This window comes from Leucoraja erinacea, chromosome 3, assembly GCF_028641065.1.
Source record: "Leucoraja erinacea ecotype New England chromosome 3, Leri_hhj_1, whole genome shotgun sequence".
NCBI classification, from domain to species: Eukaryota; Metazoa; Chordata; class Chondrichthyes; order Rajiformes; family Rajidae; genus Leucoraja; species Leucoraja erinaceus.
This window is the reverse complement of record NC_073379.1, coordinates 21,811,838-21,824,500: the sequence shown is the minus strand read 5'-3', so window position 1 is coordinate 21,824,500 and position 12,663 is coordinate 21,811,838. Positions and strand designations below refer to the sequence as shown.

The 12,663-nt window shown below is 43.3% G+C and overlaps 1 protein-coding gene across 2 annotated transcripts in view; it reads left to right on the top strand.

The window, feature by feature from the left end:
* The window catches only part of uba6 (ubiquitin like modifier activating enzyme 6), an 85,243-nt gene extending 72,968 nt beyond the window's left edge, over positions 1 to 12,275 (top strand). For both annotated transcript variants that reach the window (XM_055632250.1, XM_055632249.1), the window contains exons 29-33: positions 723 to 916; positions 3,872 to 3,999; positions 6,273 to 6,360; positions 10,125 to 10,219; positions 11,983 to 12,275. In XM_055632250.1, the coding sequence (XP_055488225.1) occupies positions 723 to 916; positions 3,872 to 3,999; positions 6,273 to 6,360; positions 10,125 to 10,219; positions 11,983 to 12,118 (641 nt within the window). In that variant the 3' untranslated portion in view covers positions 12,119 to 12,275. The remainder of the gene's footprint in view (positions 1 to 722; positions 917 to 3,871; positions 4,000 to 6,272; positions 6,361 to 10,124; positions 10,220 to 11,982) is intronic.
* Positions 12,276 to 12,663: the final 388 nt, after the last annotated feature.

Genomic DNA, 12,663 nt, shown 5'->3' with positions numbered 1-12,663 from the left:
TTAAGCAATTATTTTAGACCTAACCCCTTCGTCATATTTGTCATTCAATTGTGCGTGGTAATCCAATTCTGTCAGAGAAACAATGCCAGTCATGGGCATGAGGTTTGCTGTTGAGGCACAGAAGGTGGATGTATTATTTATTTATTTGTTTTATATTATTATTGTCTTTTACCTACCAATGTCACTTATCTTATTTTTTTTACCTTAATTATATCCTTGTAATATCATTGCTGAGGTGACCCGTTGTCTTGTCAAACACATTTCATTGTACCGTTGACCCTGTGTTAACCCACATATGACAAAAAAAAAACTGAACTGAACTGAACTCCAGGGACACAGGGGTTTGCGAGTAAGGAAGGCAGTTTGATTGCTCTCAGCATTGCTCTAGTAAAGAGCCAGAGGTTGGGTTGGAGGGAACAGTTTCCTTTTTGTTATGAGTGCTTGTGATTTTCTGTATTTGGTCATTCCATTAATGACACCCCAATTATGTGAGACGAAGATGAGGATAGGGTGATGTCCAAATTGGCAGCTGTCTTGTCTTATACAGGATAAATGATCAGTTGGATAAGATAACAATGATATTGAAGTGGTCCCCAGGACGTCAGTTCCTCGGAGAGGCAAATTCATTGGGAGACGTTTTGGGAAGGGAATAAGCTTTCAGATTTCAGCATTATGAAGAGAAAAATAAATCTGATGAACATTTGTTGGCCCTTGTATGCTAGATCATCTCCACATGATGCCAGTCTCCTTTGAAAAAGACAACGACATCAATGGGCATATTGACTTTATAACGGCAGCATCCAACATACGAGCAAAGATGTACAACATTGATACAGCAGACAGGTTAAAGACAAAGAGGATAGCTGGACGGATCATTCCTGCCATCGCAACTGCAACTGCTGCAGTATCGGGGCTGGTAAGAACTTCATTACTCAATTTGGTACAGGTTCTTAATCCAAGGAGCAGAAGTGTTTGATAATGGTAAAGGCTTAGTAAATCAGCTTATACACCTGTAGAAGATCACCCCTCATCCGCCTAAACTCCAAGGATTAAAGTCCTAGTTTGCCCAGCCTCCCTCTATAGCTTGACCCGAAATGTCACCTGAGATGCTGCCTGTCCCGCTGAGTTACTCCAGCATTTTGTGTCTATCTTCGATTTAAACCAGCATCTGCAGTTCCTTCCTACACACTCTCTCTCTATAGCTCATGCCCTCAAGATCTGGAACATCCTCATAATTCAGCTGTTTACCCCTTCCAGCTTAATGACATCCTTCCTATAGCAAGGTGACCAAAACTGAATCAATCCCCCAAATGTGGCCTCACCAATGTCTTGTACAACTGTAACATGACGTACCAACTCAAAGGTAGACAAAAATGCTGGTGAAACTCAGCGGGTGAGGCAGCATCTATGGAGCGAAGGAATAGGTGACGTTTCGGGTTGAGACCAGTCTTCTGAAGAAGGGTCTCGACCCAAAACGTCACCATTCCTTTTCTCCAGAGATGATTCTCTGTAAAGATCTTGACCTGGTTTGTTTTCCCAAAATGCAACACCTCGCTGTGGTGTCGGGGGATGTCGCCGGGTTTGGCAGTGACCAAATCAACACTCGCTGTAAGGTGAACTCACATGGTTTATTCTATTTACGGTGGTAAGAAATTCCTGGGCCACATGTGCCCTGTCTCCAGGACACGTGACCACACATGCCGTTAGAGCGCATGTGCGATGACGTTGGCAATCTCAGCCTTGTCCCAGCAGCTTAGTCATAAGGTCATAAATTCATAAGTGATAGGAGTAGAATTAGGCCATTTGGCCCATCTACTCCGCCATTCAATGATGGCTGATCTATATCTCCCTCTTAACCCCATTCTCCTGCCTTCTGCCCATTACCTCAGACACCCATACTAATCAAGAATCTATCTATCTGCCTTAAAAATATCCACTGATGGCCTCCTCAGCCTTCTGTGGCAAAGGATTCAACAGATTCACCACCCTCTGACTAAAGAAATTTCTCCTCATCTCCTTCCTAGAAGAACGTCCTTTAATTCTAAGGCTATGACTTCTAGTCCTAGACTCTCCCACTAATGGAAACATCCTCTCCACATCCACTTTATCCAAGCCTTTCTCTATTCTGTATAGTCATAGATTAATACAGTGTGGAAACAGGCCCTTCGGCCCAATTCGCCCATACCGGCCAACAATGTCCCAACTACCCTAGTCCCACTTGCCTGTGCTTGGTCCATAACCGTCCAAACCTGTCCTATCCATGTACCTGTCCAACTGTTTCTTAAACGATGGGATAGTCCCAGCCTCAACTACCTCCTCTGGCAGCTTGCTCCTTCTTGCGTATGGCGTGCACAGCCCAAAAATCAACTTTTCTATTTGATCTTGTTTGTGCACCTTGGGTTGGTTGCATTAGTTGAAACGGGATGTACCATGTGAAGGTTGCAATCTCCCACTCCAGCTTGTTCCATACACCCATCACCCTCTGTGAGGAAAAAGTTACCTCTCGGATTCCTATTAAATCTGTTCCCCTTCACCTCAAACCTATGTCCTCTGGTCCTCGATTTTCCTACTTTGGGTAAAAGAGTCTGTGCATCTACCTGATTTATTCCTCTCATGATTTTGTATACCTCTATAAGATCTCCCCTCATCCTCCTACGCTCTATGGAATAGAGACCCAGCCTACTCAACCTCTCCCTATAACTCACACCCTCTGGTCCTGGCAACATCCTCGTAAATCTTTTCTGAACCCTTTCAAGCTTTGTTTCAATGAAGCCCCCTTGTGTTCCTGATCTTCGAAGGAGACATGGCGATTTCAGGCTTCTTTTGCAGTTCATCCTTGCCTCGAGAGGAGTGGCTGACGGTACAGGTTTCTTCCTTGCAGCTCAACTTTTGGCTTGTCAAGGCGACACTGGCGGTTGCTGGATTATCCTGGCGGCCAGTCTTTGCCTGTGTGTGTGTGTGTGTGTGTCTGTGTCTGCCCTCGTTGTCATGCAGAGGTCTTCTGGCTTCTCAGGCCATGCAGACTTAGCCTCGGGTACAAGTGTGGGTTCTTTCCTGCAGTCCAGTGTTGACCACATGGTGGCGCTGGTACTCTTGGCTCTGTCCCAGTCGCTCAGTCATTCTCGTACCTGCGACGGGAACACAGCTCGGAGGGAGGAAGCCCACTTTGTCTCCCTTCCTCTCTCTCTCTCTCTTCTTTCTTCCTTCTTCTTTTAGACTTTAGAGACACAGTGCGGAAACAGGCCCTCTGGCCCACCAAAGCCGCACAACCAATGCTCACCCCTACATACTAGGGACAGTTTTACAACTTACTGAAGCCAATTGACCTACAAACCTGTATGTCTTTGGAGTGTGTGAGGACACCAGAGCACCTGTGCACCTCCCCTCCTTCCATTCCCCCTCCTTCCCTCACCCCATTTAACCTTGCTACGGTTTGACCTATCTTCCAATTTCTGTATTGAAAAACTTGTGGAAAAGGGACTAATTCAGAGATTACATCCTTCAACTCCTGCTCTTTAAACAACCGACTAAATCCACTTTGCAGGACCATATCCATCTTTTGGCCTTTGTCTCTATTGATGACATAAATCTCATCCTCTAGATCAGCCTGTCCTGCAACTACTCTGAGACATTTCTGACTCTGGCAACAAGAAGGCAATATACCAATCATGAGTCTATTTCATGGCCCCAGAAATGCCTGTCTGCTCCAGTTAGTGCTATAGATTTAGCCATTGTGTCTGTCTGTCTGCATCTTTCCTTCTCCCCCTCTCCCCCTCCCACTTTCCCCTCTTTCTCTCCCTTCCTGCAAAGAAAGTCTGCAAAGAAAGTATGAATTTTAAAAAAGGTCAATTTGTTTTTCTCTTTTCTCCAGGTTGCTCTCGAGGTAATCAAACTTGTTGGAAGCCATCCATTTGAAGCATATAGAAATTGTTTCTTTAATCTGGCTATTCCCATCATAGTATTTACTGAGCCAGCTGCTGTAAAGAGGACACAAATAAGGTAAAGGAACCCTGCACCTGATACAAACTGTGATAGGATTTTATCTTGTAAATAATAATGAATATAAAGCTGAAATATTTTCCAGCTGCCAGAAGCAACTTTTTTGTTACAATATTCACTCCATGAATTGCGTGCCAATGGGAGCTAAAGGTTAGTCCTATGGGGTTTATATTCAGATTAAACAAATCATTATCAATGAATAGTAGGACAGATGCATTACAAAATTTGTTTACTCTGTGTGCGATTAATTTACAATACGATACGATAAAACTTTATTCATTGTCAGTGGGAAATTGGTCTGGTGCCGACAGTCACAAGGTACACAAAAACGTGAAATTAAAAGTGAAAACAAATAGTAAAAGGACAAGTGACTGTTGGCTGGCTGCTGTTTGCACGGCGCCTTCATCAGAACAAATGAACAAACAAACGAACACAGACTTATACCCTGGACAGAGGATTCCAAAGTACAGTGCCCCCTCCCCCCTCTCCCACGCTTGGCCCCCCCTTTGTTCTCCCACTGTCCCTCACGGTGGTACCCCCACGCCAGGTCCGCCTTGTTCTTCACGGTGGTCCCCCCCACGCCGGATTCCCATTGTCTTCCCCTTCCCTCCCTCACGCTCATTGACCGCGAGGCCCCACTGCCGCGGAGGCACCAGCTGCCGCTGCCGAGTCTCCTGCTGCCGCTGCCGAGGCTCCCAACGCTGCCACCGCTGAGGCTCCTTCGGCCCAGACAGGCCTCGCCACCCGGCTTCACCGCAGTCACCTGGGAGGTATATGGGGCGAGTTGGGCCTGCCGGGGCGTTCTTCGGTTGTCGTTCTGGTTGGCGGCGGCGCAGTTGTCAGGCGGGTGGATCGGGCCCACGGAGCTCCCCGGGACACTCCTCAGTGTCCCACTTATTCCAGTTAGCACTCAATTAAAATGAATCCAGTCTTCCTACCAAAATGAATAATCTCTATTCAGTCATTTTACACATGACTTTCAAACTCTTGCATCTTTCTCTGAGTTTCCAGCCCCAAATTTCAGGTGAGATTACATGAAAAAGGATATCTAACTGGAATTTAAATTCAGAACTGGTATTAGTGTTACAGAACCGTAAAATCGTATAGCATGGAACAGGCCATTTGGCACCCTTCTGTAGTTCTGCCATCTCCCAGCTCCCAGTATTGGGTCCGTATCTTTCTATGCCAAGGCAATTCAAGTGCTCACTTGCACACTTCTTAAATGGTGGAAGTAACAAGTATTTTCTCAGCCGGGTGCTTGCCATCCTCTGTGAAGTAAACCCCCTCTTTTCTCCCTTCACCTATATCTGTGACCTCTGGATTGATCTGATATGAGGAAGGATTACTGCTAGGTTCAACATTTTCTCTTGACTTCCACTCCAGGAAGAACAGGCTTATCTTCTGCAGTTTTTCCTCATAACTCTATCTCAGGCAACATCCTAGTGAGTCTGCTTTATCTCCTCCAGCATTATCACATCCTTCCTATTGTACACTGATCAGAACTACACATTATACTCCAGTTAATGTCCTTTTGGAACCCATTGGGCACAAGAAACCAATAGCAAGGACAACCATGTACCATCACATCAGTCCCCTATTGCCAAGTACATTTTGGATCCAGTTTACCAATTTGCCCTAGATCCCTGGGTCCTCACCTTTTCAGCCATTCTCCCAATTGGAAAATTTTCAAAGGCTATACTAAAATCCACGTATATCACCATCACATCAACTGGTCTGCCCTCATCGATACGCTTTGTAACATCTTCAAACGTGTGGGTCGAAAGGCCTGTTTCCACACTGTATGACTGTCAGGGACTCTGAAACATTTCCAAAAATTACTTTTACCTGACCGATGAATATAAACTTATAAACTATGAACCTATTGGGTAGGCAGTCAGAACCTTATTCCCAGGGTATAAATGTCAAAGTCTAGAGGGCATAGCTTTAAGATGAGAGTGGCAAAGTTTTAAGAAGATGTGCAGGAAGATTTTTTTGCACAGAAAGTGGTAGGTGCTTGGAACTGACTGGTGGTGAAGCCAGACATGATAATGGCATTCAAGAAGCGTTTCGATAGGCACATGGACAGGCAGGGAATGGAAGGATATGGGTCACAGTAGGCAGAAGAGATTGTTCGCCAAAGGATCCGTTCCTGTGCTGTACTGTTCTATGCACTTATTACAGTAAACCAATGGATTTGAGCATGTTGCTTTCTAAATACAGCTGAATAAAAGCAACTATCCTAATATCTGACCCTTTTTTTTCTGTGGGAATAGGAATGACATTTCATTCACAATCTGGGATCGATGGACAATTTATGGAGCAGCAGACTTTACGCTATTAAATTTCATAGATGCTGTGAAAGTAAGTAACTTTATTGAACTTGTTTGTCAGTTTCCACATTATGTTAAGGTTTAATTTAAAGGCCCACTTATCATTACATGTTTTATGAAGCAGTTCCAACTTCAAAAAAATGCAGAAGTGAGGATGTTACTCCATGGACTCTTTATCTGGCTTCAGCATGAGTCCCAGTGGAAGATGCGTGACATCTGTCATATATATGTTCTTATGGCTGTTATCAAGCATAATTCTAGAAATGCTTGATGGCTGTAAAACACTCGGAAAATCACAGTACTTGGGCCAAATCTTTGGTTAATCACAGACTGAACCACGCTCCAGTGATTAATATTGAATTAAAAGCCATAAGCTCTTTCCTATTTTTTTTCTCCATCGTTCTGAAAAATGTTCCTTTTTGACTACAAATCCAGTTCGTCTTTGGAACTTGCAAAATCTGCTTCCACCAAAATGCATTTACAAATCATACTAACTTGTTATGGCAGAAGTAAATCATTGCCCTCCTCATATCTATAGAACTTTCTCTAGAATTGCAGCAGGCACATTTCCCTCATATCAACAGGGGAGAACGTACAAACTCCGAGCAGAAACAATCGCTAGTCGGCGCGGACTCAGTAGACCGAAGGGCCTATTTCCATGTTGTATTTCTAAACTAAACTAAAGACACCTGATGATTTTGAAACTAGCAGGAAAGTCAGAACTGCACCCAGTACTCCAGGTGTGGTCTCACCAACAACTTGTACAGCTACATCAAGATGTCCTACCTTTTGTACAAAACAACCTTCCCAATGAAAGCAAGCATACTAAAGGTCACCTTCACCATCCTGTTCCCTGACTGGCAACTTTCTGGCAATTGTGCATCTGTATTCCCAGTTCTCTCTGTTCCTCCACATGCTCCATGGCTTTGCTAAGTTACTGTGTAAATCCTGTCCTGGTTTGACAGAACAAAGTGCAACATCTAATTTTTGTCAGAGTTGAATCCCATTTGCCATTCCTTGGACTACCTCCCTAGATCCTAATGTAAACAGCTATCCTTCTTCACTGTCCACCATATCACAAATTTTGGGGCTATCAGCAAATTTACTAACAATGCTAACTCCATTCTCATTCAAATCATTAAGGTAACACAAAACAGTGGACACAGCATCAACCCCTGTGGCACACCACTGGTTACAGGCCAACATATAGAAAAATCCCCCTCCACAATTAATCTTGGACTCCTTCAAGCCAATATTGAATCCAATTGGCTAGCTCATTGGATTCCACGTGATCTAACCTTCCAGACCAGCCTGTCTTGCAGGATCTTGGCAAGAGTCTGCTCATTACATTAACTTCACGCCTTTGATATCATTCCTAAAGTGTGCTGTCTTAAGTTGGCACTGCACACCAGGTGAGACCTAACCAGTATTGACACTTCGAGTGGTACACAACACAGAAACCAGCTCATTGAGCCAATTCATCCATGCCTCCGTTTGCCCGCATTGGCTGAGATCCTTGATATGCACCTGTCTTTTAAACGTTGTAATTGTCCCAGCCTCTGCCATCTCCTTTGGAGTTCATTTCATGTATCCAGTGTGTGTGTGTGCGTGCGTGCGTGTCCTGCTTTCCCACTTGTGCACGCAATGTATAAAACGCTCCCATGCAGTTGAATGGAATGCAATGAATCGTGGCAAAATGTCTGAAATGCCGTTTGTGTCATTACAAATAAACCGCTGTTAAACAACTTTTGGGCAGGTACATGAATAGGGTCCTTTCGGAGGGAAATGGGGCAAATACAGGCAAATGGTTTTTGCTTAAATGTAGCATCTTGATTGGCTCGCACTAGTTGGGCCAAAGGGCATGTTTCTGTGCTGTGTCACTATGATTTTACTATTGCCCACTTCCAAAAAAATGCAATGCCATGCACTTGCTCACAGCTTCTTGAGTCTTCCTTGGGTTCCATTTCATGTGTGGAAATAAAAACTGCTGGCGAAGAAAGAGCATCTGTGGAAACGGAGACAATGAGTGTTTCACACTGGGCTTGATACAGGGACTTGACCCACATATCAACTATTTCTCTGACCCCCCCCCCCCCCCCCACTTGCTCATTGTCCCTTTGAGTTCCTCCAACAGTTTGCTTTTTTGAGATCCTGAAACCAGCATCTGCAGTCTCTCGTGTCTCATAGACTATACGTAGAACACAGAAAAACCCAGCAAAGTAACAGGCCCTAAAGTCCACATTGTCTGTGCTGAACACGATGCCAAGATGCACTAATCTTATCTGCCTGCACATGATCCATATCCCTCCAGCAGTTTGTTTTTTGATCCAGATTCCAGCATCTGCAGTCTCTCCTGTCTCATAGAATATACCTAGAGCAGCGGAGGAACAGACTCTGTGGCCGACAGTCTGTTGAACATGATGCCAAGATGCAATAATCTTATCTGCCTGCACATGATACATATCCCTCCATTCCCTCCATATCCATGTGCCGATATAAAAAGCCTCTTCAACACTGGGAAAGATTCTGACTGTCTACCCTACTTATGCCTCATAATTTTATTGACTTCTATCAGGTCTCTCCTCAACCTCCGGCATTCCAGGGAAAACAATCCAAGTCTATCCCACTTCCCGTTACAGGCAACCTTTTGGTAACATTTATCTGCACCTCTCCAAATACTACAATTTCTTCCTGTAATGAGTCGATCAGAACTGCCAGCAATGCTCCAAATGAGGCTTGACCAAAGTCCTATAAAACTGTACCATGGCTTCCTGACTCTTATACTCAGTGTCCCGACCAATGAAGGCGAGCATAACATATGCCTTCTTTATCACTCCATCAAGTTTGACAGCCTTCCCCACAGCTTGCACCTGCAGCAATTTTGATGTCTGCAAACTAACGAACCAACCCATGTGCATTTATGTCCAAATGTCTTCTGTGATGAGAGTTAGCATTCCATATCGTGCAAACAAAAACTTGCCGTATCATGTGGGTTTCTGTTTATAGTAGATCTGTGAATCCATGGATGTTATGCTGCATTTCATCATTTATGGTTTGATTACCTTCACCACAGTTATTTTGTTACAATGTAACCACACACTAATCTGTACCTGTGATCTGATTAATGTTGGATGCCAATTTCTCAACATCACCATCTTTTTGTATTCAGCACCCACCGTTGTCCAACTTTGTCTTGAGCATTAAGCTACACTAATATTTCATGCTTTCTGAAAGTCCAGACATAACATGTTCGCTTCATGTACTTTTACCTTTACACCCAGTAACTACTTCAAAGGTCTGATTAAACCAGCCGGGTAATGTTATGCTTTCCAACAGTTTTTCTACTGCTATTAACATGCATCCAGATTACTCTCCAATTACATGGCTTGTGTCCGTTTCATTTTTGGAATGCATCACTTTGACCTTTTATTTCAATTCATATTTTACCTAACTCCTCCTGCGTTCAAGTCTACAGAGTTGGATTGGAACCCACAACCTTCTATGGCGAGGGTGCCTACGCCTAATGATGTTATTTATCTGGATTAATTTGTTTGTCTCAGATGCCAGCATGCAATTTAATGGAATACAGGTATCTGGCTACTGCTAACAGGTAGTTGAGGCAGGGACTATTACAACGTTTAAGAAACAATTAAACCTACATGGGTAGGACAGGTTTAGAAGGATATGGACCAGACGCAGGCATGTGCGACTAGTGTTGGTTGGTGTAGGCAAGTTGGGCCGAAGGGCATGTTTCCATGACTCTAATATAATGAAGTATGTTCTTTTACACTGCAGGAAACTTATAAAGTTGAGCCAACAATGGTGGTACATGGAGTGAAGATGTTGTATGTGCCTGTCATGCCAGGGCATGTGAAACGACTGAAGTTAACGTAAGTAACTCCCAAAAGGTAATGGACTGTTGCCCAGTAAACAATTGATAGCTTAGTTTAGTTTAATTTAGAGATGCAGCACAAAAACAGGCCCTTCGGCCCACCGAGTCCACGCCGACCAGCGATCCGACCAGACACACTAATGCTATCCTACACACACTAGGAACAATTTACAATTATACCAAGCCAATTAACCTACAAACCTGTAAATTTTTGGAATGCGGGAGGAAATCGGAGATCCCAGAGAAAACCCACGCCGGTCACAGGGAGAATGTAGAAACTCCGTACAGACAAGCACCTATTGTCAGGATCGAACCCGGGTCTCTGGTGCTGTACAGCAGCAACTCTACCGCTGCTCCACCCTTGAATGTTTCTGTGCATTAGACTCTAGGCTGCCATTGTTTGAAAGCATGGGGTGGATTAGCCTCCCTAAGGTCAACCTAAGCTATCTATTCTGAATCGTGGTTTGATATCTACCCACTTATGGGATGTGACTTTCCTCCACCTTTGTCCTAAGGACTCATTGCATCCACTCTTGATTTTAGGGTAACTTGCACCAACTAATTAACACCTGCATATCTTTGGGATATGGCATGAAACGGGCGGGAACACAGGCAAAACCTGCACAGGATCAGATTAAACCCAGGTCGCTGGAGCTATGCAGCAGCAGCAGCAGCAGCAGCATCATTAACTGCTACATTACTGTGCCACACCATTCAATACAGCATTCATAGGCAATGCACAAGAGCCATGTAAACTAGTACAATTAATAATCTCACTTAGAAGCTGTGCAAGAGTGGCTGGTGTGAGAAATATCTCAAGCTGGTGCAGCTGGATTTCAGAGCTGAAGGATAATGTTTGTGTGTAATAGATAGTAGTATGTTTGCCCAATGTGTTTATTCATGAACTATAGAGTAAAGTATTCAAAGATCAGCATTATTTGTTCCAAATCAACTAAGATCACAATATTATTTTTTTTGGTGGAGTTAACCTTTGCTTATCTTTCTTTTATAGTAGTTAATAAATTGCTTGCTTATCACTCATGGAAATTCATTTTTTCATTTACATCTTTAATTGAATAAACATTAAAAATCTGCTCAGTAACTTTATACGTTAGGAAGTTCATAATTAGAAAAGCCTAGCTCAGATTCAGATTCAATTTTAATTGTCATTGTCAGTGTACAGTACAGAGACAACGAAATGCATTTAGCATCTCCCTGGAAGAGCGACATAGCAAACGATTTGAATAAATAATAATAAGTGTCCGGGGGGGGGGGGGGGGGGGGGGGGGGGGGGTGGTGATTGGCAGTCACCAAGGTACTTAGCCAGTAAGCTTTAACGTTTACACCTCAGTAAAGTACTGCTGGAGATTAATCATTTGGATAAATGATCATTAAAAAAACTGCAGTTACAGGAAATATGAAGTAAAAACAGAAAATGCTGGAAACCGTCGGCAGGTCAAACAGCACACACTGAAAGAGAAACTGAATAACTATTTCAGGTCAAATATGCTTCTGCTTATGTTTCACTATTTCTGATGAAGTGTCAAACCATGTCTCCATCTGTCCTTCTCTCATGAGGTTTTATGATCCGTGGTATCATTTGTAAAAGAGCAGCGCATTTTCCAGTCTTAACAGATGGAATGATGCATCTATGAAACACTTTTTGCACTGACTTCTGGCTGAGTTTGAGAAGGGCAGGAATGGGAAAGAATCCGTAGATAAATCCATGCTAACCATCATGTACATATATTTCCACTGCAGGATGCAGAAGCTCGTGAAACCAACAGTGGACAGAAAGTATGTAGACTTGACTGTATCATTTGCTGCCGAATCTGATGGTGATGAGGACTTACCAGGTCCTCCAGTGAGATATTATTTCAGACCCGAGGCAAATTGAGCCCAGCCTTGTTAAGGATGCTGCAAACCGTCTTACCAATTTCCACAGAGGATTAAAAGCACCCATTTAATTTACTTTACTGTGATGTAAATGGCTCTCTAATCTCTAGCATTTGTCTTTATGTGCAGACTGCCTTAATAAAATATGTGTTTTCAAATAGTTTGGTCAGCATATTGTATTCTGATGCAGTCAAGGTGGTTCATACTGATAATCATAATGGATATCTTTTTGTATCATTCATAATGAAAGAACTTTGTTAGTTGCTATTTCAGACTGAACAAGGTTTTTTTTTCCCTGTACCAAAGTCGAAGGCGTATGGTAAGCTTGCCTTCATTGCTAGGGGCATTGAGTATAAGACTCAACAACTCATGATGCAGCTCTCTTGGACTTTGATTAGGCCATATTTGGTTGTTGTGTTTTCTGCAATAAAAAACATTTCAAAGAGTATTTCATTTAATGGTAAGGCACTTGGAGATGACCATAAGTTGTTAAAGTTGATCTGTTTTGCTTGGATTCAAGAAATATTGGAAACATTTGCAGCATGC